At 42.3% G+C, this 26,909-nt stretch overlaps 1 protein-coding gene across 1 annotated transcript in view; it reads right to left on the bottom strand.

Moving 5' to 3' along the window:
• Positions 1–461: 461 nt before the first annotated feature.
• LOC123934718 (G-protein-signaling modulator 3-like) overlaps positions 462–26,909 on the bottom strand; it is a 168,186-nt gene continuing 141,738 nt past the window's right edge. Inside the window, exon 2 of the mRNA XM_045994809.1 lies at positions 462–1,381. Within this exon, the coding sequence (XP_045850765.1) occupies positions 1,044–1,381 (338 nt within the window). The 3' untranslated portion in view covers positions 462–1,043. The remainder of the gene's footprint in view (positions 1,382–26,909) is intronic.

The raw sequence follows: 26,909 nt of genomic DNA, 5'->3' as shown, positions 1-26,909 counted from the left end.
AAAGAAAACAACTATTCTTTAAACATGTACAAAGACGGACTATGTCAAATAGCTCTGAGGAAAATGCTTCCTCATCCTAGTTGTCAAGCCAAGGACTTCTGTGGCTAATTGATCTTTGCCATTACAGACTGAATCCAGTTAACGGCTTGTGTAAGACAGAATCAGGAAGTAATAAAAAGAGTCATGAGTGAATCGAAGTGAAAACCTTTGAGCCCAGATCTTGATTTAAAGTATTGAAAGTTCTTCCCCCCTCCCTTTCTTTTTCTTTCTTTCTTTCTTTCTTTCTTTCTTTCTTTCTTTCTTTCTTTCTATCTCTCTTTCATTCTTTCCTTGGCTTCATTTATTTTTACTATATGTTGCAGTAAAACTGTTCCCTCTCAGTCAAAAATCTCAGCCCCTATGTGGACTGTCTTTCTTCCCCATTACAATCTTTCTTTTTTTTTTTTTTTTTGGGAGGAGAATTACATTTATTCATACAACCAAAACATCAGACTCAGAGCAGCAGTGGGGAGGCAGGGGGGCAGTGCTAAGTGTCCATTCACAGCCTGTAGGCCCTGCATCCTGGGGCTGGGGGTGCTGGTGGTGGGTGGGAGAATGGTCTCTTTACAGTGCCTCTGTCTTCTTACTGAGAAGGAGGGTGGGACAGTCTGTCAGGCCTTAATCTTGGGAGATTTGCCTTTTCTTGGGAGATAGGGAGGCCTGAGCCCTCAGATTCTTCCCCTTGGGGATGTCTCCACAACTCAGGACTTAGAACCACTCCCTGTGATCAGAGGAGGGGTGGGGTGTCCCTCAGTGACTGGGATTCCTTCACTGCTGCAAGCTCCCACACACTAGGGGAGGGAGTTAAATGACCATCCTACTTTGACTATGCTCAGGGTTTGAGGACTTTCACCCCCTCCATTCCCAGGAAAGGTGGATGAGGGTGATGAATATTGAGCTTTCTCCTGGGTCCTCCAGTCTCTGGTGCCCCTGCCACGCAGGAGTTGAGGGCTGGCCAGCTTTGAGCCCCAGAGTGCAGAGTGGCTGGTGGGGTGGCTCAAGTCTCAGCAGGTATGTGTTGGGGGTCGGGACCTTTGCTCCTCCATTCGACCCCCACCCTGAACTCTCAGCAGCAACTCCAGGAGCTCCTGTCCACCTGGGGGTAGGGGAGGCTCTGACCGCTGGGCTTCCATCCGCTGGCACTGGTGACTGAGGATAGTGCTGTAGAGTTGTTCTCTGTCCTCAAGAGGCCGGTGTGGGGCTGGGGCTCTGCTTGGGGGATTCTGGGGGATGTGGAAGGTGGCTCTCTGCTCCTCTAGGCAGCGGGACTGGGCCTCTGCCACCAAATCAAGAAGGAGCTCAGTCTGTAGGGAGAGCAGGGAGGCGGAGCGGGGCCCCAGGGCTGGTCATCTTCCTCTTCTTCCTGGGGTCTCTCAGCCTCCATCCCCTGAGGGGGAGAAACTGAGGGGGGAAGGGTAGCCGGGATTTGGGAGGAGGGCTGGAACCCTAGGTTCCTGAGGGGAGTGGGGGCTGGAAGGGGTGGGGGTGAGCCAGGGGCTGGATGCCTGGGTCTACAATCTTTCTTAATAAACAAGAGCTGTCAACTACTCTCCATGTAATTCACTGTTCAATGTCTTCCATTTGCCTTCCGTACATGCAAATCTCTGGCATGTCTACCCAGTGTATTCCTTTCAGGGAGTCCTCTGGACGCTCATCATCCTGAACAAGGACTCCAGTCTGCTGATAAATTCCATTAATGAGATAAATAACTGAGAGGGATAGTAAAGCTTACTGTGAACCAGTCTTTGGCATCCCCAGACCAAGACCGGGCATAGGATTTAGACAGACACTTCTAATCCTTTAAAGTGATCCCACTTGGAGCCGAGTTAGTGCTGACCTAAAGGCACTGACCCAGACGTTAAGGAAAAATTAGAGTCCTCTGGATAAACGTGTACTCCATGGACTACTGCCGTCTTCTGCCTTTCAAAATCAGACTTACATGCCCTCAGATTTGCCTCTGTTTTCTCCCTTTTTCCTTTCTGTTGAATAGCCACACATCGCCCCTTCTCTGGGACAGCTTGAAATGCCAGAACACTCATCAGCTGTGATTTCAGTCCAGGACATGAAAGATGGTTAAGGATGGATCCTTGCAAATTTCCAAAGTACATGTAGTTTGTCTCTCCTTTTGGTCCCCTTAAATGCCTTCACTGCCTTTCTCTCCAAATTAACCCACACCTTGGCAAGCCTCCCATGCTCTAGATCTATCCTTTTTTCCCTGAGTGGGCCTTCTGTCATGGGCACCATTCGTTCAGGTCCCTGTTCTAGTTTCCTAAGGTAAGAGCAGAGTGTTGGTGGCTGCAAATTACTTGTGTTAAATTAGGGCTATTATGTGGCAGGCCTTTTTAAAAAAAATAACCACTTTACTGAGACATAATTCACATACCACAAAATTCACTCATCTAAAGTGTATCATTCAGTGTTTTTCAAATATATTCACAAGGTTGGAACAAGCATAACCATCTCTAATTCTAGAACATTTTTGTTCCCCTCTTCCCAAAGAAATAAAGAAATCCTGTACCCATCATGGACATTTTGTATAAGTATAAACACAGTATGCAGTCATTCATCACTGGCTTCTTCGACTTAGCACATTTTCAAGGGTGATGTGTGTTGTAGCACATGTCACTACCCTGTTCCTTCTTTATGGCTGAATAATATTCCATTTTATTGGCTTACTGCTTCTGCTCATTCAGTTCTCCATGGATGGACATTAGGGTGGTTTCCATTTAGGGGCTATTACAAATAATGCCTCTGTGAACTTTGTGTATACTTTTTTGTGTGGACATATGTTTTCGATACTCCTAGCTATATGCCTAAAACTGGAATTCTTGGGGTACAGGATAACTCCATGTTGAACTTTTTGAGGAACTACCAGACTGTTTTCCAAAGATGCCGTAGCCTTTTACCCACCCACTAGCAATATATGAGGGGTTTTGTTTCTCTGTGTCCTTGCCAACACTCACTCTCATCTGTCTTCTTTTTTGTATGGTAGGCATTTTCACATGTACATCATCTCATTTTAGGTTCACAACAACCATGAAGATAGGTATTATTCTCCCCGTTTTGTAAATGAGGAAGCCAAGACACATAAATAAGGCAGTGTTCTTTACTGAGTGCTGATGATGTGACAGGTGTTCTTAGAAGCCCTGCCTCCTTTCACCTGCACAACAATCCCATGAGGTAGATACTTTTTGAATTCCAGATGTGCAGAGAGCTTAAAGAAACTTATGGAAAGACACATAGCCAGGGTTTAAACCCAGACAGTCTGATTCTGGTGCAGTCAGAGTTCAAACCCAAAGCAACTGGTCTCCAACAAAGTCCATGCACATAAATAAAATTTCTACAGTAATTTTTTTTTAAATTAAGAGATCCATAAGTCCTTGCATCTTTCTGCAAATACTTTTTAAAGATTCTTTTATTTATTTTAGCAGTGGCAGAGGAAGAGGAAGAGGGAGAGAATCCTCAGGCAGACTCCCCACTGAGCGTGGAACCCTGCATGGGACTGGAGCCCTGGACCATGAGATCATGACCTGAGTTGAAACCAAGAGTCAGATGCTTAAGCGGCTGAGCCACCCAGGCACCCCTCTCTGTAAATATTAATAGTTAACAGTTACTGAGGGTTCACCATGTGCTGACAATGTTTTATGGGCTTTACATAAACTAAATAACTGAATCTTTGCAACAGTCCTATAGGGTTGGTATTATTAGCATCCACATTTCTCTGTGTCCTTGCCAACACTCACTCTCATCTGTCTTCTTTTTCGTATGGTAGGCATTCTCATCCAGATGAGGATACTGAGGCACAGAGGATTCAAGTAATTTGCCCAAGGACACACAGATAGTAGGTGATAGAGGCAGATTGTGAAGAAAATAAGTGGTCTAGATTCAGAGTCAAAGCTCTTCACCACTGCCCCTTAAAAGAAATCACAGGGTGAGCCCATTGGATTTATCCATAGGCTCAAAAATACCCACTGGATCTCCAGACTTCAGTGACACTATAATTAATGATCATTTTAGAACAACTATTTGGGCTCCTCATGAGTCAAACAAAATTCAAAAACTTCACATCCATGAGTATAATCAGGGATCATGCCTACAGACATTTTAGAACCACTGGGTCAGAAAGCTCAGCCACACTATCTGGCTAAATGTTATCACACTGGAATGTTAGTGGGATCCTACAGGATTTTACTGAAACATACCAGTATGTTTTTCGTTCTACATTCCCAATATCGAAGACTAACAATTCACAGAATTCAGTTAGCTCTGAATGATCTTTGCTTCCTAAAAAGACGTGGAATGAAAGCATCCAAAATGACCTTTTCAACCCACAAGACTGATTGCAAGGGCAGACATATCTCTTTAGCTTCCTTCTTAAGTTGCGTTACAGAGTCAAAAATACAGTCCCTTCACATTTCATTTTTATACTGCTAGACACTACGGAAACCCCCAATTATATACATCACGGGAAAGTAGCAAAGGCTTTCTTTCCATGGCATTACCCCAGGATCTATGTATTCCTTTTGAGACCAAGACACAGAATGAATAGCTAATTCTGCAGGGCTGGGGCATGGACTATAAAAATAGGTCCAGAAAGATGTGTTCTTAGTTAATCATCCAGAACGAGGCTTGGACAAGTAGCTCCTTGCAGTCAGGAAGTCACGTGAGAACCTGGGGAGCAAGGGAGGTGGGGGGAAGATGAATGAGAGTAGGAGAGGAAAACTCCAAGAAAGGATGTTAGACAAATGTCTGCATTTGGCCACGAGGGCTGTGGAGTCACGTCTAATCCCGCTGAGGGTGAGGAGGGAAACAGAGCTTTCAGCCCTACCAGCCAATCACCGCCTAGGAGCATGAAAGGCCCTCTCTCATTTCTATGGTCACAAAAACTCTGTGCTGCCTGTCATATTACTTTCTCTGCATTAGGTAAATGAGGGTGAGGCAGAGCAGGGAACCTGGCCAGGACAGACTCAAAGCGGGATCTGCCTGATTCCAGTCTGGGCTCAGATTCCAATTCTGAACCTCTTTTTAAATGCTTCACATAAACCTTAATCCACTGAAAGTTCGTTGTGAATTCAGCAGTAATAACAAAATCTCCTCATTGATTATGACAATCCACAAGTTATATATATATGTGTGTGTGTGTGTGTGTGTGTGTGTGTGTGCGTCTGTGTGTATATATATAATTATATGGTATAAATTTATGTATATATAACCTTCTCTCATTCTAGCTCTATCTCAAATCAATAAAAATACTCTAATAAAATAGGGGACTTATATGTATATATATGCCCCTTAATATATATAAATATATATATTTGCATATTTATATATGTATTTATATATAACGTGCAAAGTGCCATAAGAAGAGAAAAAAAAATATATATATATATAAATATATATATACATAATACATATTTTTTAAAGGAAGTTTGTGGAAGGAGGCAATGTCATCATTACTAATGATCTCTTCTCAAAAGGCACGCTTGGTACACACAGCACAGTTTTTCAATTATTTCTCATAACACCTGGAAAAAGTGGATACCATGCTTTTTTTGTTTTCTTTTTTAGAACTATATTTTTTCAAATATGAGTGAAACCTTTGATTATAGACATTCTCCACTTGACTTATTTCACTTAGCAGAATCCCCTGCAGTTCCTCCCATATCGAGGTAAATGGGAGGTCTTCATACTTTCTGATGCCAGAGTCAGAACGAACGGAAGCGCATGGCTCCAAGGATCAGAGCTAAGTAATTTTGCCGTGTTGCAACAGGATGCAAAGAGGCTGCTTGAGGCTATTTAGGCAATATGTATTGATCTACTGATTTATCCATTTCTTTGTGGCAGTTTGGAGAGGACACGTGGAATCCTGACCCAACTTTCTGCCACCTTCAACCCTGTGAACTTGACAGAAAGCAGATCAGTGCTGCCCTAGAGTAGCCAGCTAATAAACTGACATAGAAAGGGATTTCTTGAGGACTTTGGTCATGATCCCTCTTAGCCATGCAATGTCAGTATTATACAAGAATTCCTCAGACTCGGGGCGCCTGGTTGGTTCAGTGGTTTAAGCTGCTGCCTTCACCTCAGGTAAAGATCTCAGGGTCCTGGGATCGAGTCCCGCATCGGGCTCTATGCTCGGCAGGGAGCCTGCTTCCCTCTCACTCTCTCTGCCTGCCTCTCTGCCTACTTGTGATCTCTCTCTGTCAAGTAAATAAATAAAAAATCTTTAAAAAAAAAAGAATTCTTCAGACTCCCATGTTTTCAAAATCAATGTGCTGCATGACCGTTTTCACAAGTATTGTTGAAGATGCAGAACGGTAAGGAAAAAAAAAAACAACTATTTCATCTCCATTTACTATTTTCTTTTCAAGGAACAGTGGACTGTTTCTTAAAGTATAAGGCAAACATGTCAACCATTCCGTCACCTCTTTTTCTTCGGGGTAAAGGTTTGATGCTCTGGCATACATCAGTTCTCAGGAAAGGCTGAGAATTCAGAGTCACAGCCACCTGCCTTCAAACTTCAGCTCTACTCTTCCCAGCTGTTATGGGGATTCAAGACAATGGTGCAGCAGCACCCGGCTGTCTCAGTGGGTGGGAGCATACAGCTCTGCCTTTTGGGGTTGTGCCTTTGAACCCCAAGCAGGGGGTAGAAAAGAGTTAAAGAAACACTAAGAAGATGGTGCATATTTTCTGGCCCATGGGAGGTGCTCGACACAGATTCAGAAGTCTCTAAGACCATGCTGAATCCTCAGCATGCATGCTTTGGGTGAAAATCCCCCTCACCTCACCATAAAGAAACTTACCCATACTCATATCCTACTTCAAACATATCTTTTGCTAGAATTTGGAAGTAAATCAGAAATGTTCTTTTTGATAGTATGGAGGCACCTCAGTCATCTAAAAAACGAACTCCACTACTCTCCAGCCATTACACTACGATGGAATGACCCTAGAGATACCAAAAAGCGAATTGGAAGGGAAATGTGCAGCCCAATGCTTATAGCATTATCACCAATGCCAAAACGATAGAAATAACACAAATGTCCATCAACAGAAGACTCAATAAACAAGAATGTGTGTGAGTGTTTGTGTGTGTGTGCATGTGTGTGTGTGTGTGTGAAATGGAATATTACTCAGCCATCCAAATGAAAGAAATGTTGCCATTTTGAACGACATGGATTCAGCTTCAGAGGACCATATGAAGCAAAAGGAGTCAAAGAAAGATGAATTCTATGTGGTTTCTCTCATATATGGTATTTAAAAAAAAAACAAATGAACATGGGGAGAAATTGAGAGAGGCAAGCCAGGAAACAGACTGGTAGCTCTAGAGAATGTACTGATGATGATCAGAGAGGAGGTGGGCACAGGGATGTGCTAAATGGGAGATGGGTCTGAGGAAAGGCATATATTGGGGCTCCTTGTGGGTTTCTGTCAGTTAAATGCCTGCTTTAGGCTCAAGTCATACTCTCAGGGCCACAGGATTGAGCCTCCATGCAGGATCCCTGCTCAGCGGTGAGTCTGCTTCTCCATCTCTCTCTGTCTCTGCCTGCCACTCATGCTTTCTCTCTCTCTCTCTCTCTCTCAAAATAAGAAATCACTTCTTTTTAAAAAACAGGGCATATACATTATATATATATATATATATATATATATATATATATAGCTTTACATATATATATCTACTTATCTATCTATATATCTGTCTATATATATATAATGCCAAGTGATGTAGCATTGCCAAATATACATCTATACATATACATATAGGTATCTACGTAAAAAAATAATATGTATGTATACGATGTATACATTCTTTTACAAAGGACCGTTTGGGGTAGGAGGCAATATGATAATTATCAATTACCACTTCTCAACGGGCACTCACTGTACTCACAGTGCAGATTTTCATTTATTTAGCATAACACCTGGACGACTTGGAGATCGGGCTATTTTATTTTCTTTTTTAGAAATATATTTTTTCCAATATGAGTGAAACCCTGTGATAATGATCTTTCTCTGACTCACTGATTTCACTTCGCAGAATCCCTTGTGGTGATGTGCATGAAGGAGGGCACATGATATGATGAGCTCAGGGAGGAATACGCAACTGATGATTGAACGTTGCATCCAAAGCTAATGATGTATTCTATGTTGGCCCATGGAATTTCAATAAGAAACATTCCATTCATTCCTTTGGCAGAGAGAGAGGGAGCAAAATCAGGCCAAGTGGCAGGCAGAAGGAGAGGGAGAAGCAGGCTTCTTACTAAGCAGGGAGCCCGACGTGTGGGGCTCGATGCCTGGGCACTGGGATCATGACCCAAGCGCAAGGCCGAAACTTCACCAACTGGGCCACTCAGAGCCCCTCTTTTACTTTCTTCCCATGCCCAGGGAGGGGTTTCCAGCCCTGACCCTGAGGTCCAGAGTCAAATGCTCTACAGACTTGGCCAGCCTGCCACCCCAAGGGGAGGACAATTTTAATTCTCACGTCAGAGGTGGACAAAACCATCAAGTCTGGAGAGATTCTGTGATGTGGCTGAGTTCACAAGGCAGGGAAATGGTGGTGTCCCGTGGCGAACGGAAGCAGCACTTCTCCATGGCTCAGAGCTATGTAATATTGCCGCATTGCTACAGGATTCAAAGAGGGTGCTTGAGGGTATTTAGGCTATATGCACTGATCTACTGATTTAACCATTTCTTTGTGGCAGTTTGGAGAGGACACGTGGAATCAGGACCCAACTTTCTGCCACCTTCAACCCTGTCAAAATGACAGAAAGCAGATCAGTGCTGCCCTCTAGTTGCCAGCTCCCAAAGCGACATGAAAGGGATTTCTTGAGGACTTTGGTCATGATCCCTCTTAGCCATGCAATGTCAGTATTATACAAGAATTCCTCAGACTCCCAGGTTTTCAAAATCAATGTGCTGAATGACCGATTTCAGAAGTATTGTTGAAGATGCAGAACGGTAAGGAAAAAAACAACTCTTTCATTTCCTTTTACTATTTTCAAGGAACAGTGGACAGTTTCTTAAAGTATAAGGAAAACATGTCAACCATTCCGTAAGCTCTTCTTCTTCTGGGTAAAGGTTTGATGCTCTGGCATACGTCAGTTCTCAGGAAAGGCTGAGGATCCGGAGTCACAGCCACCTGCCTTCAAACTCCAGCTCTACTCTTCCCAGCTGTTGTGGGGATTCAAGACAATGGTGCAGCAGCACCCGGCTGTCTCAGTGGGTGGGAGCACTCAGCTTTCCCTTTTGGGGTTGTGCGTTTAAACCCCAAGCAGGGGGTAGAAAAGAGTTAAAGAAACATGAAGAAGATGGTGCATATTTTCTGGCCCATGGTAGGTGCTCGACACACATTCAGAATACTCTAAGACCATGCTGAATCCTTAGCATGAATGCTTTGGGTGGCAATCTCCCTCACCTCACCATAAAGACTCGAACCCATACTCATATCCTACTTTAAACATATCTTTTGCTAGAATTTGGAAGTAAATCTGAAATGTTCTTTTTGATAGTATGGAGGTCCCTCAAAAATCGAAAAACCGAACACCCATGCTCTCCAGCTTTTACACCATGATGGAATGAACCTAGAGATACCAAAAAACTAATTGGAAGGGAAATGTGCAACCCAATGTGTATAATATTATCAGCAAGGCCAAAATGATGGAAATAACTCAAATGTCCATCAACAGATGACTCAATAAATAAGAATGTGTGTGTTTTTGTGTGTGTGCGTGTGTGTGTGTGTGTGTTTGCATAATGGAATATTACTCAGCCATCCAAATGAAAGAAATGTTGCCATTTTGAACGACATGGATTCAGCTTCAGAGGACCATATGAAGCAAAAGGAGTCAAAGAAAGATGAATTCTATGTGGTTTCTCTCATATATGGTATTTAAGAAGAAAAAAACAAATGAACATGGGGAGAAATGGAGAGAGGTAAACGAGGAAACCGACTGGTAGCTCTAGAGAATGCACTGATGATGATCAGAGAGGAGGTGGGCAGGAGGATGGGCTAAACGGGAGATGGGTCTGATGAAGGGCATATGTTGGGGCTCTTGGTTTGTTCTGTTGGTTAAGTGTCTGCTTTAGGCTCAAGTCATACTCAGGGCCACAGGATTGAGCCTCCATGCAGGAACCCTGCTCAGTGGGGAGTCTGCTTCTCCATCTCCCTCTGAGTCTGCCTGCCACTCATGCTTTCTCTCTCTCTCTCTCCCTCAAATAAATAAATCACTTCTTTTTAAAAAACAGGGCATATATATTATACATATATTATATATATATATATATATAACTTTACATACATATATATGTATATATATGTGCCGAGTGCTGTAAGAATTGCCAAAAATACACCTATACATATACATATAGGTATCTACGTAAAAAAATATTATATATGTATATAGTATGTATACATTATGTCACAAAGGACTGTTTGTGGTAGGAGGCAATATCATAATTATCAATGACCACTTCTCAACGGGCACTCACTGTACTCACAGTGCAGATTTTCATTTATTTAGCATAACACCTGGACGACTTGGAGATCAGGCTATTTTATTTTCTTTTTTAGAAATATATTTTTTCCAATATGAGTGAAACCCTGTGATAATGATCTTTCTCTGACTCACTGATTTCACTTCGCAGAATCCCTTGCATTTCCACCCACATCGAGGAAAATGGGAGGTATTCGTCCCTTCTGATGCCTGAGTCAGATTCCAGTGAGTCTAGGATCCACATCGTCTTGAGGTAGTCCTCTTTCCTGGATGGAATATAAGGAATAGTGCAGAGGATCACAGGGATCGAGAGGAAAACTGAACGGGAAGAAATCAGAAAGAGAGACAAACCACAAAACACTCCTGACTCCTGGAAGCAAAGTGAATTTGGCAGAAAGGGAGGTGGGTGGGGGGATGGGTTCACCCGGTGATGTGCATGAAGGACGGCACATGATATGATGAGCTCAGGGAGGAATACGCAACTGATGATTGAACGTTGCATCCAAAGCTAATGATGTATTGTATGTTGGCCCATGGAATTTCAATGAAGAAGTATTTCATTCATTCCCTTGGCCTAGAGAGAGGGAGCAAAAGGAGGCCGAGTGGCAGGCAGGAGGAGAGGAAGAAGCAGGCTTCTTGCTGAGCAGGGATCCCGACAAGTTGGGGCTTGATGCCAGGGCCCTGGGATCATGACCCTAGCGCAAGGCCAATGCTTCACCACCTGGGCCACCCAGGAGCCCCTCTTTTGCTTTCTGAAGTGAGCCCCATGCCCAGGGTGGGGTTTCCACCCCTGACCCTGAGGTCCAGAGTCAAATGCTCTACAGACTTAGCCAGCCTCACCAAGGGGAGGACAATTTTAATTCTCACATAAGAGGTGGACAAAACCATCAAGTCCGGAGAGATTCTGTGATGTGGCCAAGTTCACGCAGCAGGTTAATGTTGGTGTACCAGGGCGAACAGAAGCAGCACTTTTCCATGGCTCAGAGCTATGTAATATTGCCGCATTGCTACAGGATTCAAAGAGGGTGCTTGAGGGTATTTAGGCTATATGCACTGATCTACTGATTTAACCATTTCTTTGTGGCAGTTTGGAGAGGACGCGTGGAATCATGACCCAACTTTCTGCCACCTTCAACCCTGTCAAAATGACAGAAAGCAGATCAGTGCTGCCCTCTAGTAGCCAGCTCCCAAGCTGACATGAAGGGGATTTCTTGAGGACTTTGGTCATGATCCCTCTTAGCCATGGGATGTCAGTATTATACAAGAAATCCTCAGACTCCCAGGTTTTCAAAATCAGTGTGCTGCATGACCGTTTTCACCAATATTGTTGAAGATGCAGAACGGGAAGTAAGAAAAAATATATTTCATCTCATTTTACTATTTTCTTTTCAAGGAACAGTGGACTGTTTCTTAAAGTGTAATGAAAACATGTCAACCATTCTGTAAGCTCTTTTTATTCCGGGTAAAGGTTTGATGCTACGGCATACGTCAGTTCTCAGGAAAGGCTGAGGATCCGGAGTCACAGCCAGCTGCCTTCAAACTCCAGCTCTACTCTTCCCAGCTGTTGTGGGGATTCAAGATAATGGTGCAGCAGCACCTGGCTGTCTCAGTTGGTGGGAGCATATAGCTTTCGGTTTTGGGGATGTGAGTTTGAACCCCATGCAAGTTGTAGAAATAACTGAAAGAAACATGAAGAAGATGATTCATATTATCTGTCACATAGTAGGTGCTCCACACACATTCTGAATAATTTAAGACCGTGCTGAATACTAAGCATGCAGCTTACAGTGGCGGTCCCCCTCACCTCACCATAAAGATTCGAACCATTGTCATATCCTACTTTAAACATATCTTTCGCTAGAATTTGGAATTCAATCGGAAATGTACTTTTTGATAGTATGGAGGTCACTCAAAAATCTAAAACCCGAACTCCCCTTCTCACCAGCCATTACACTACGATGGAATGACCCTAGAGATACCAAAATACTAATTGGAAGGGAAATGTGCAGCCCAATGCGTATAAAATTATCAGCAAGGCCAAAAGGATGGAAATAACTCAAATGTCCATCAACAGATGACTCAATAATTAAGAATGATTGTTGTGTGTGTGTGGGTTGTGCGTGTGTGTGTGTGTGTGTGTGTGCGTGTGTTTGTATAATGGAATATTACTCAGCCCTCCAAAAGAACGAAATGTTGCCATTTGGAACAACATGGATTCAGCTGGAGAGGACTTTGGGAAGCAAATTAGTCAACGCAAAATGAATACTATTTGCTTTCTCTCATATATGGTATTTAAGAAGCAAAAGAAAGGAACATGGTGGGAAATTGAGAGAGGCAAACCAGGAAACAGACTGGTAGGTATAGAGAAGGCACTGATGATTATCAGACAGTAGTTGGGCAGGGGATGGGCTAAAAGAGTGACGGGTATGAAGGAGGGCATTTGTTGGCGTTCTGGGGCCGGGGGGGCTCCTTCTGTTAAGTGACTGCTTTAGGGTCAGGTCATACTTTCGGGGCCCCAGGATTGAGCCTCGAATCAGGCTCTCTGCTCAGCGGGGAGTCTGCTTCTCCTTCTCCCTCTGTCTCTGTCCCCCACTCATGCTTTCTCTCTCTCTTTCTCTCTCAAAGAAAGAAATCAGTTCTTCTTAAAAAAGAGGTCATATTCCCTGCAGTTGCACTGCTGGGTATTCACCCCAAAAATACAGATGTAGTGAAAACAAGAGCCATCTGTACCCCAATGTTTATAGCAGCAATGGCCACCGTCGCCAAACTGTGGAAAGAACCAGGATGCCCTTCAAAGGATGAATGGATAAGGAAGATGTTGTCCATATACACGATGGAGTATTATGCCTCCATGAGAAAGGATGAATACCCAACTTTGTAGCAACATGGACGGGACTGGAAGAGATTATGCTGAGTGAAATAAGTCAGGCAGAGGGAGTCAAGTATCATACGGTTTCACTTATTTGTGGAGCATAACAAAGAACATAGAGGACATGGGGAGATGGAGAGGAGAAGGGAGGTGTGGGAAATTGGAAGGGGAGATGAACCATGAGAGACTATGGACTCTGAAATCAACCTGAGTGTTTTGAAGGGGCAGGGTTGGAAGGTTGGGGAACCATGTGGAGAGTAATAGAGAAGGCACGTATTTCATGGAGCACTGGGTGTGGTGCAAAAACAATGAGTACTGTTACGCTGAAAATAAATAAATAAATTTTAAAAAAAGAAAAAGAAATAAAAAGAGGTCATATTATATATATATATATATATGTATATATATATATATATATATATATATATATATATATAAACTATAAATGAATGACAATTGATTGTTTGATATTCAGCAAATTTGGCCAGTTCTACCCCAGGCTTCTTGGAGTTGGTATCCAAGAAACCGGGGTCTGGGTGAGGAGCAGTGATTTTTGAATTTGTTTAATGGTTCATGCTGTTGTTAGGTGGAGCATCATCAGTTCTGATTTACTGTGCTCACAAGACACAAACCTGGCTTCCAAAGCATTTTGTCCTCAGAAACGTACATTGAAGTATACCTGGGTCAGAAAGCATCATTTGAAGGACAAAATGGCAACATCAATTTTCAACAAAAAGCCAGGCATGTGCGGAGATCAAGAAACCAGATGGTTATGAAATTCCTCTTGTTCAAGGTGATACCTCCAACAATGTCTCTCTTTCTGATTTCTGGTTTGTCTCTCTTTCTGATTTCTTCCCATTCAGTTTTCCTCTCGATCCCTGTGATCCTCAGCACCATTCCTTATATTCCATACAGGAAAGAGGACTATCTAAAGAGGATGTGGATCCTAGACTCACTGGAATCTGACTCAGGCATCAGAAGGGATGAATACCTCCCATTTTCCTCGACGTGGGTTGAGCAGCAGGGGATTCTGCTAAGTGAAATCAGTCAGTCAGAGAAAGACCATTATCACAGGGTTTCACTCATATTTGAAAAAACATATTTTTAAAAATGAAAACAAATTAAGAATGGCCTCCACGTCTTCTAGGCATTATGAAAAATAAATGAAAAACTACACTGTGAGTACAAAGAGTACCCGTTGAAAAGAGATCATTGGTAATGATGACATTGCCTACTACCACAAACTGTCCTTTAAAAAATATGTATTATGTATATATATATTTTTTTCTCGGCTTATGGCACTCTGCAAGTTATATATAAATACATATATAAATATGTAAATATATATATATTTGTATATATATAAAAAGGGGGCATATATATACATATATGTCCGCTTATTTATTAGAATTCTTTTATTGATATGAGAGAGAACTAGAAAGAGAGAAGGTTATATATACATAAATTTATACCATGTAATCATATATATATATACATATATACATATTTATATATGTATAAAACTTGTGGAATGTCATAATCAATGAGGAAATTTTGTTATTACTGCTGAATTCACAAAGAACTTTCAGTGGATTAAGGTTTATGTGAAGCATTTAAAAAGAGGTTCAGAACTGCAATTCTGAGCCCAGACTGGAATCAGGCAGATCCCGCTTTGAGTCTGGCCTGGGCAGTTTCCCTGCTCTGCCCCACCCTCATTTACCTAATGCAGAGAAAGTAACATGACAGGCAGCACAGAGTTTTTGTGACCATAGAAATGAGAGAGGGCCTTTCATGCTCCTAGGCGGTGATTGGCTGGTAGGGCTGAAAGCTCTGTTTCCCTCCACACCCTCAGCGGGATTAGAGGAGACTCAGCAGCCCTCGTGCCAAATGCACACATTTGTCTAACATCCTTTCTTGGAGTTTTCCTCTCCTACTCTCATTCACCTTCCCCCCACCTCCCTTGCTCCCCAGGTTCTCACGTGACTTCCTGACAGCAAGGAGCTACTTGTCCAAGCCTCGTTCTGGATGATTAACTAAGAACACATCTTTCTGGACCTATTTTTATAGTCCATGCCCCAGCCCTGCAGAATTAGCTATTCATTCTGTGTCTTGGTCTCAAAAGGAATACATAGATCCCGGGCTAATGCCATGGAAAGAAAGCCTTTGCTACTTTCCCGTGATGTATATAATTGGGGGTTCCTGTAGTGTCTAGCAGTATAAAAATGAAATGTGAAGGGACTGTATTTTTGACTCTGTAACGAAACTTAAGAAGGAAGCTAAAGATATGTCTGCCCTTGCAATCAGTCTTGTGCGGTGAAAAGGTCATTTTGGATCCTTTCATTCCACATCTTTTTAGGAAGCAAAGATCATTCAGAGGTAATTGAATTCTGTGAATTGTTAGTCTTCGATATTGGGAATGTAGAATGAAAAACATACTGGTATGTCTCAGTAAAATCCTGCAGGATCTCACTAACGTTCCAGTGTGATAACATTTAACCAGATAGTGTGGCTGAGCTTTCTGACCCAGTGGTTCTAAAATGTCTGTAGGCATGATCCCTGATTATACTCATGGATGTGAAGTTTTTGAATTTTGTTTGACTCATGAGGAGCCCAAATAGTTGTTCTAAAATGATCATTAATGATATTGTCACTGAAGTCTGGAGATCCAATGGGTATATTTGAGCCTATGGATAAATCCAATGGGCTCACCCTGTGATTTCTTTTAAGGGGCAGTGGTTAAGAGCTTTGACTCTGAATCTAGACCACTTATTTTCTTCACAATCTGCCTCTATCACCTACTATCGGTGTGTCCTTGGGCAAATTACTTGAATCCTCTGTGCCTCAGTATCCTCATCTGGATGAAAATGCCTATCATACAAAAAAGAAGACAGATGAGATTGAGTGTTGGGAAGGACACAGAGAAATGTGGATGCTAATAATACCAACCCTATAGGACTGTTGCAAAGATTCAGTTATTTAGTTTTTGTAAAGCCCATACAATATTGCCAGCACATAGTGAACGCTCAGTATCTGTTAACTATTAATACTTACAGAGAGGGGTGCCTGGATGGCTCAGCCACTTAAGCATCTGACTCTTGGTTTCAAGTCAGGTCATGATCTCATGGTCCAGGGCTCCAGTCCCATGCAGGGTTCCACGCTCGGTGGGTAGTCTGCCTGAGGATTCTCTCCCTCTTCCTCTGCCTCTGCCCCTGCTAAAATAAATAAAAGAATCTTTAAAAAGTATTTGCAGAAAGATGCAAGGACTAATGGATCTCTTAATTTAAAAAAATTACTGTAGAAATTTTATTTATGTGCATGGACTTTGTTGAAGACCAGTTGCTTTGGGTTTGAACACTGACTGCACCAGAATCAGACTGTCTGGGTTTAAACCCTGGCTATGTGTCTTTCCGTAAGTTTCTTTAACCTCTCTGCACATCTGGAATTCAAAAAGTATCTACCTCATGGGATTGTTGTGCAGGTGAAAGGAGGCAGGGCTTCTAAGAACACCTGTCACATCATCAGCACTCAGTAAATAACACTGCCTTATTTATGTGTCTTGGCTTCCTCATTTACAAAATGGGGAGAATAATACCTATCTTCATGGTTGTTGTGAATCTAAAATGAGATCATGTACATGTGAAAATGCCTACCATACAAAAAAGAAGACAGATGAGAGTGAGTGTTGGTAAGGACACAGAGAAACAAAACCCCTCATATATTGCTAGTGGGTGGGTAAAAGGCTACAGCATCTTTGGAAAACAGTCTGGTAGTTCCTCAAAAAGTTCACCATGAAGTTATCCTGTAACCCAAGAATTCCAGTTTTAGGCATATAGCTTGGAGTATCGAAAACTTATGTCCACACAAAAAAGTATACACAAAGATCACAGAGGCATTATTTGTAATACCCCCCAAATGGAAACCACTCTAATGTCCATCCATGGATAGCTGAATGAGCAGAAGTAGTAAAGCCAATAAAATGGAATATTATTCAGCCATAAAGAAGGAACAGGGAAGTGACATGTGCTACAACACACATCACCCTTGAAAATGTGCTAAGTCAAAGAAGCCAGTGATGAATGACTGCATACTGTGTTTATACTTATACAAAATGTCCACGATGGGTACAGGATTTCTTTGGGAGGAGGAGAACAAAAATGTTCTAGAATTAGAGATGGTTATGGTTGTTCCAACCTTGTGAATATATTTGAAAAAACACTGAATGGTACACTTTAGATGAATGAATTTTGTGGTATGTGAATTATGTCTCAGTAAAGTGGTTATTTTTTTAAAAATGTCTGCCACATAGTAGCCCTAATTTAACACAAGTAATTTGCAGCCACCAACACTCTGCTCTTGCCTTAGGCAACTAGAACAGGGCCCTGAACGAATGCTGCCCATGACAGAAGGCCCACTCGGGAAAAAAGGATATATCTAGATCATTGGAGGTTTGCCAAGGTATGGGTTAATTTGGAGCGAAAGGCAGTGAAGGCATTTAAGGGGACTAAAAGGAGAGACAAACTACATGTACTTTGAATTTTGCAGGGATCCATCATCTTTCATGTCCTGGACTGAAATAACAGCTGATGAATGTTCTGGGATTTCAAGCTGTCCCAGAGAAGGGGCGATGTGTGGCTATTCGACAGAAAGGAAAAAGGTAGAAAACAGAGGCAAATCTGAGGGCATGTAAGTCTGATTTTGAGAGGCAGAAGAAGGCAGTAGTCCATGGAGGACACGTTTATCCAGAGGACTCTAATTGTTCCTTAAGGTCTGGGTCAATGCCTTTAGGTCAGCACTAACTCTGCTCCAAGTGGGATCACTTTAAAGGATTAGAAGTGGGGAGTGGAAGATGGCGGGGAAGTAGGAGGAGGCACCATTTCAACCTGTACCCTAAAGTGAGCTGATTACCTACCAAAGAACTCCGACCACCTATGAAATCAGCCTGAGATCAGAATTATACACGTCTGGATCTCTACTAGAGCAGAAGACGCCAGTGGCAGGTAAAGCAGACTGGGAGCCTCGGACTGATATCGGAAGATAAACAAAAGGGGGAGGGAGCCACCAGAGGTGACCGATTGGAAAGTAACACCCCAACACGAGAGTGCTCTGTGTCTGGGGACCAGCATTAACTTGGAGTCTGGTTGAAAGCACTCAAAAAACAAACAGCAAAGGATCGTGGGGGGTAATAGTGGGAACCTGGGCGGTTAGGGTCAGGGACCTAAGTCTCCGGACCCAGGACAGCCTCCCCTGGTGCGGAGCCAGAGAGAGTGCGGCAGAGAAATCAGGTCTCCATCCCTGAGCCGCCAGTGCACCTGAATGCCAGCGCGCCTGAGAACGAGTGGGGTTTGGCTCCCCTGAGGCGCTGGGAGCCTGGCCAGATAGCAATCCTGAAATGCGCGCCTCCCACACCCTCCCTTGGGAGAGGTGCTCACAGGTGCTAGCCTGGAGCTCTGGCATCTGGAAAAACCAGATATTCCCAGCCCAGGACTAGGGGAAAATCTCAGTGTGAGATATCTGCTTGGAACCTCTCTGGTGGTCTGGAGCTGCCTAGACAGCCGCTGCTGCCCTGGTATTGGGTATAAGGAGGAGCTCCTGCAACCCCAGGGACCATGACTCAGAACCAACTCTGCCAACTGCTCTGCAGAGTATTCTGAGTCTTCTCTCTGAGAGGGTGGTCGGGGTGCTGTTTGCTCTCCTCTAAAACTCCAAAAACCATCAAAAGTTGTCAAGGCAAGAGAAAACAGAGGAAAGAACATAAAACCCCCAGAGAACAAAAGTCTGAAAAAAACAGTTTCCTGAGAGCTCACCCCCTTGAGGGCTGCGGGAGGACCTAACTCAGGTTACATCATTGTCTGAAAACCCACATGGCAGGCCCCTCCCCCAGAAAACCAAACCAGGAAGGAAGAAAAAAAAAAAAGACTACAAGAGAACAACCACCACTACTCCATAAATACAACTTTTGTTTTTAACTCTTACCAATATTCTGGTTCTTTTTTTTTAATACATACAGATAATTTTTTTAACCTATTTACCATCGTACTGAGATGTCCACACATCAAATTCCTTAATAACCTTCTAACCTGAACTTTTTGATATATAGACCCTTGTTTTTCTTTTGCTTTTCTATTTTTAAATTCTTTTAAATTTTAACTTAGTTTAGTCTAGTTTATTCTTTTTTTAATTTTTATTTTCTAATATACATATAGAGTTAAACTTCAAGGTAATCCCCTTTCCCCAATCAATGCTACCCCTATAGGCAAACCAGTTTCTAATCCCCCTGTAACTTAGGAAAGTTGAGTCCCTTAACAAAAACATCAAGATACATCCAGGAAGAATCAAAATAAACTTCCTCGACCACACTGAGAATTTATAAACACTCTCCCAATTTTTCCTTCTGCCAGTGTTTCTGTGAATTTGTGTTTGTCTGGATAATATATAAATCTTATTCTTGGGGTTCTTTCTGATGAGGTTCTTCGCTTTTTTTGCTTATATATATTTTTTTTTTTCTCTTGTCATATATTTTACCAGACCTTTTTTTTTGTCTGTTTTTGTTTGTATACTTCATAAATCTTACCTTGGGGCCCATCTGGGCTGAGCCTTCTCTTTTATCTTCCCTTTTTTTGCCTGTCTTTCTCTCCCTCTCTTTTTTATTTTCCTTTTTTCCTTTCCTTTTCTTTTTTTTTCCATTTCTAATTTTTCATGCTACTTTGTTTTGGTCTTTCTATTTCATGTTGGAAGTTTCCTTAATTCTTAATTTCCTTAGTTCTCTGGTGATCCTGAATGAAAAGAATGAAGCTCTAAGAGACAGATTTGAAGGTGTTATGTACATGGTGTGTTTGTTAACCAGTGGAGAAATTGGCTCGGCCGCTGAAGTTTTATGTCAGTATCTGTAGATCTTGCCTCTTGGGCTACACTCTCTTCGTGGAGTCTTGGGAGTCATAATCCTGGTTGTCAGTATTCTAGGAGTCATGGGTGGGGGGGGTGGGGAGGAGACTGGGACTCTCATTGTTAAGTATAAACACTTTAACTTCATCACTCTTTTTTGTGGCTTGCCTAACTTTTACCTTCCTTTGGATTACGTGTCCCAGCGCCAGAGCTGCTCTGAATCAATTTAACCTGTTTCCAGCAGGGTTTGGCTTTCCTTAATAGAGGTGGGGATGGCGGATGTCTAATCACTCCTTACAAGGCCATTCAAAGGGCTGTCCTTCCTTTAAAATCCTGCCTCACTTGGACTTCTATAGTACTTGGTGCTTCTAATTCCTATGCCTTTGTAGGATTCTCAGGGGGGAAATCTGCTTGTTGCTTACCAGCATTCCCCCTTGGGGGAATGGTGTGGAAGGTTGGTGTGTCTGTTCCTTGTTCCCCTTGTTGGAGAGAGAAATTTGAGAGAAAGAGGAGACTGAGGAAAAAAAATCTTGATCTCACCATCTTCAATCAGGAAGTCGTGAAGGAAAAAAGAAGTTACAAAAAAGTTATTGGTGGATCTAGCAGATACTTGATTTAGCAAATATTTATTAAGCTCAGATATAACATGGTTAAGAGCATGGGCTTTGAAGGCAGGGTGCTGTACATTTACTTAAGCTCTCTGTATCTTCTTTTCATTTTATGAAGTTGGGAGTAATAATAGTGCCTACCTCATATAGTTGTTGTGAGGATTAAATGAGTTAATACACATAAAGAGCTTGCCTGGCACCTTATACCTCCTTAATAAATGTTTATTATTAGTGGTATTAGTGTTGTTCTTTTTATTATTACTGTAGGCTCAGCACTTTGCAGGTGATACCAAGGAGAACAAAATAGAAATAAGGCATTTTCCCCAATGAAGGGGAACGGTTTTACCATTTTTGGGTGCTAAGAACACTGGTTCTTAAATTGGATCTTTTAGGGGCACCAAGTGGCTCAGCTAGCAGAGTGTGCCATTTTTGATCTCGGGGTTGTGAGTTCAGGCCCCATATTGGGTGTAGAGATTACTTACAAATGAAAAAAATCTTAAGATAGAATAAAATAAAATTGGGATTTTTACTTATTGGTCACAAATTCAAATTCAAGACTGGGATAAGGTACTTGACCACTATGCTTCCAGGATGGTATTATTAGAGTTCTGTGTTCCTCTTCTGAAGTGCAAATAATAGAAGCTCTCATGTATCCAGTGCTTCCTCTGTGCCTGGTAGTTAACACAAATGTTCTCATCAGATCTGTACATCAAGCCTACAAATTAGGTATTATTATCTCTACATTATGGGTGATGATACTGAGGCTCAAGGTCCCTTTTCCAAGGTCATACCGCTGCTGGCAAGTGGCAGAGCTGGGATTCCAATACTGATCTGCTAACAGAACCTGACCATTTAACTACATAATAAATTACACTGTATCCCCTGTCCAATGCTTTATTCAATGTAATATTGCTAAGTGACTAACACTTTGATTTGAATGGGGTTTTCAGACTGCTTTCCTCTAACCTAGGAGGTACTAGGACTTTATGAGGACCCCTGAAAGGAGAACAGTAAATCAGGGGTGCCTGGGTGGCTCAGTCAGTTGGGAGTTTGCCTTTAGCCCAGGCCAAGATCTCCAGGTCCTAGGATCTACCTCCCTGCTCAGCAGGGAGGAGTCTGCTCCTCCTTTTCCCTCTGCCTCTCTCCCCAACTCATGCCTGCTCTCTTCCTCTCTGTCTCAAATAAGTCAATAAAATCTTTTTTTTTTAAAAAGGGAGAGAGGACAATGAATCAAAATGGAGGGACTGAAGGGTAGGAAGCCAGTGACAAACTTCCTAATTTAGTCTCAGGATGATTGGGCAAGGATTATCACTTTGTACCTTTAAAATTTGACTTCTGAAGTAAGGTTTTAGTACCTACGTCCTTTACTTTTGCTGCCTTCCTAATGCTTGTTTTCAGGAAAATGCTACTGGCTACAAATGCATATTGCTAGAACACACATTTGGGATAATTTTTCCAACTGCAGCCTTATTTGCCTAAGCAAAGGAAATCCTCTGGATTTCTCAGCAAGCCCAGGGGGCCCTGAAGCTCCTGGAACCCACTGGTTTCTATTAGCCAAAGTATATGTGCCTGTGAGGGGACGTGGTTAGGGCTGAAGCATTCCAGGATGGGGACCACCAGACACTTGTCAGGAAAGGTTGCCGGCTGCTTACAGTGGCTACACTTATCTTTGTACATCATTCTATAAAAAAAAAATAAGGGGATCATTCTATAAAAATAAACGTATTGTATTCCTGAGTGTCATATCAAATAGATTGGGTTATTAGCCATCTCTTGGCTATGTCCAAGGTTGAGATCAGGCATTGTTGGAGGTACCACCTTGAACAAGAGGAATTTGATTTCCATCTGGTTTCTTGATCTCCGCACATGTCTGGCTTTTTGTTGAAAATTGATGTTGCCATTTTGTCCTTCAAATGATGCTTTCTGACCCAGGTATGTTTCAATGTACGTTTCTGAGGACAAAATGCTTTGGAAGCCAGTTTTGTGTCTTGTGAGCACAGTAAATCAGAACTGATGATGCTCCACTTAACAACAGCATGAACCATTAAACTAAACAAATTCAAAAATCACTGCTCCTCACCCAGACCCCGGTTTCTTGGATACCAAACTCCAAGAAGCCTGGGGTATAACTGGCCAAATTTGCTGAATATCAAACAATCAATTGTCATTCACTTATTCATAATTCATTCAATCAGGTTCAGGTCTATGCAGCAGGCAAAACTAATAGATTGAGTCATGAGCCATGAGTAATGCTAACAGCACTCCGCAGTTTATATATATATATATATATATATAATATATATATATTATATATATACATACATATATATTGTATATATATACACATATACATATACATATATATGTATATATGTGTGTATATATATATATATAATATGACCTCTTTTTATTTCTTTTCTTTTTTAAAAATTTATTTATTTATTTTCAGCGTTACAGTACTCATTGTTTTTGCACCACACCCAGTGCTCCATGCAATACGTGCCCTCTCTATTACTCTCCACCTGGTTCCCCAACCTCCCACCCCCTGCCCCTTCAAAACCCTCAGGTTGTTTTTCAGAGTCCATAGTCTCTCATGGTTCATCTCCCCTTCCAATTTCCCACACCTCCCTTCTCCTCTCCATCTCCCCATGTCCTCTATGTTCTTTGTTATGCTCCACAAATAAGTGAAACCGTATGATACTTGACTCCCTCTGCTTGACTTATTTCGCTCAGCATAATCTCTTCCAGTCCCATCCATGTCGCTACAAAAGTTGGGTGTTCATCCTTTCTCATGGAGGCTTAATATTCCGTCGTGTATATGGACCACATCTTCCTTATCCATTTGTCCATTGAAGGGCATCTTGGTTCTTTCCACAGTTTGGCGACGGTGGCCATTGCTGCTATAAACATTGGGTTACGCATGGCTCTTTTTTTCACTACATCTGTATATTTGGGGTAAATACCCAGCAGTGCAACTGCAGGGAATATAACTTCTTTTTTAGAAGAACTGATTTCTTTCTTTGAGAGAGAAAGAGATAGAGAAAGCATGAGTGGGGGACAGAGACAGAGGGAGAAGGAGAAGCATACTCTCTGCTGAGCAGGGAGCCTGATTCGAGGCTCAATCCTGGGGCCCCAAAAGTATGACCTGACCCTCAAGCAGTCACTTAACAGAATGAGCTCCCCCGCCCCCGGAGGGCCTACAAATGCCCTCCATCATACCCGTCACTCTTTTAGCCCATCCCCTGCCCAACTACTGTCTGGTAGTCATCAGTGCCTTCTCTGTACCTACCAGTCTGTTTCCTGGTTTGACTCTCTCAATTTCCCCCCATGTTCCTTTCTTTTGTTTCTTAAATACCATATATGAGAGAAGGCAAATAGTATTCGTTTTGCGTTGACTAATTTTGCTTCCCAAAGCCCTCTCCAGCTGAATCCATGTTGTTCCAAATGGCAACATTTCGTTCTTTTGGAGTGCTGAGTAATGTTCCATTACACACACACGCACACACACACACACGCACACCGCACACACACACACACAACAATCATTCTTATTTATTGAGTCATCTGTTGATGGACATTAGAGGTTTTTCAATCATTTTGACACTGTTGATAATGCTCTAAGCATTGGGCTGCACATTTCCCTTCCAATTGGTATCTTGGTATCTCTAGGGTCACTCCATCGTAGTGTAATGGCTGGAGAGCAGGGGAGTTCAGTTTTTAGATTTTTGAGGGACCTCCATACTATCAAAAAGAACATTTCCGATATACTTCCAAATTCTAGCAAAACATATGTTTAAAGTAGTATATGACAATGGGTTCGAGTCTTTACGGTGAGGTGAGGGGGACAGCCACTGGTAGCGGCATGCTTAGTATTCAGCAAGGTCTTAAAGTATTCAGAATGTGTGTGGAGCACCTACTATGTGCCAGATAATATGCACCATCTTCTTCATGTTTCTTTAAGTTATTTCTACACCTTGCATGGGGATCAAACTCACATCCCGAAAACCGAGATCTGTATGCTCCCAGCAACTGAGACAGCCAGGTGCTGCTGCACCATTGTCTTGAATTCCCACAACAGCTGGGAATAGTAGAGCTGGAGTTTGAAGGCAGGTGGCTGTGACTCCGAATCCTCAGCCTTTCCTGAGAACTGACATATGCCAGAGCATCAAACCTTTACCCAGAAGAAAAAGAGCTGACGGAATGGTTGACATGTTTTCCTTATACTTTAAGAAACAGTCCACTATTCATTGAAAATAAAATAGTAAAACGAGATGAAATATATTTTTTCTTACTTGCAATTCTGCATCTTCAACAATATTTGTGAAAATGGTCATGCAGCACACTGATTTTGAAAACCTGGGAGTCTGAGGATTTCTTGTATAATACTGACATCCCGTGGCTAAGAGGGATCATGACCAAAGTCCTCAAGAAATCCCTTTCATGTCAGTTTGGGAGCTGGCTACTAGAGGGCGGCACTGATCTGCTTTCTGTCAAGCTGACAGGGTTGAAGGTGGCAGAAAGTTGGGTCAGGATTCCACGTGTCCTCTCCAAACTGCCACAAAGAAATGGATAAATCAGTAGATCGATACGTATAGCCTAAATACCCTCAAGCAGTCTCATTGCATCCAGTAGCAATGTGGCAAAATTATTTAGCTCTGAGCCCTGGAACCATGCCTCTTCCATTTGCCCTAGGACTCCACCATTTCCCTGCTGCGTGAACTTGGCCACATCACAGAACCTCTCATGAATGATGGTTTTGTCCACCTCTGATGTGAGAATTAAAATCGTCGTCCCCGTGGGGTGGCTGGCTGACTAAGTCTGTATAGCATTTGATTCTTGACTTCAGGGTGCCTGGTTGAAACCCTGCACTGGGCGTGGGGCTCACTTCAGGAAGTAAAAGAGGAGCTCCTGGGTGGCCCAGTTGGTGAAGCATCGGCCTTGCGCTTAGGTCATGATCCCAGGGCCCTGGGATCGAGCCCCTCCTCGTCGGGCAAACTGCTTAGAAAGGAGCCTGCTTCTCCTTCTCTTTCTGCCTGCCACTTGGCCTGCTTGTGCTCTCTCTCTTGGCCAAAGGAATAAATGAAATGATTCTTTATTGAAATTCCATGGGCCAACATAGAATACATCTTTAGCTTTGGATGCAATCTTCAATCATTGCTTGGGTATACCTCCCAGGGCTCATCATATCTTGTGCCCTCCTTAAGGCACCTCACTGGGTGACCCCATCTCCCCATGAAACTCCCTTTCTGCCAACTTCACTTTGCTTCCAGTAGTCAGGAGTGTTTAGTGGTTTGTCTCTCTTTCTGATTACTTCCCGTTCGGTTTTCCTATTATGATATTGCCTCCTACCCCAAACCGTCGTTTGTGAAAGAATGTATACATAGTGTGTGTATATATATATATACATATATATATACACATATATACATATGTATATATATATATATTTATGTAGATACCTATATGTATATGTAAAGATGTATATTTGGCAATGCTTACAGCACTCGGCTTTATACTTATACATATATATAGATATATATATATATATATATGGTTAGATAGATGTATGTAAACATAAATGTATATATATAATATATATAATATATATGCCCTGTTTTTTAAAAAGAAGTGATTTCTTTACTTGAGAGAGAGAGAGAAAGCATGAGTGGCAGGCAGAGTCAGAGGGAGAAGGAGACGCAGAGTCCACGCTGAGCAGGGATCCTGCATGGAGGCTCATTCCTGTGACCATGAGAATATGACTTGATCCTAAAGCAGACACTTAACCGACAGAACCCCCCAGGAGCCCCAAAATATGCCGTTCCTCAGACCCATATCCCGTTTAGCCCATTCCCCTTCCCACCTCCCCTCTGATCATCATCAGTGTTTTCTCTAGTGTTACCAGTCTGTTTCCTGGTTTGCTTCTCTCAATTTCTCCCCATGTTCATTTGTTTTTTTTTAAAATACCATATATGAGAGAAACCACATAGAATTCATCTTTCTTTGAATCATTTTGCTTCA

Source organism: Meles meles, chromosome X, assembly GCF_922984935.1.
Source record: "Meles meles chromosome X, mMelMel3.1 paternal haplotype, whole genome shotgun sequence".
Taxonomy (NCBI): Eukaryota; Metazoa; Chordata; class Mammalia; order Carnivora; family Mustelidae; genus Meles; species Meles meles.
Note: the sequence above shows the minus strand (reverse complement) of the source record. Positions and strands in the feature narration are given on the sequence as shown.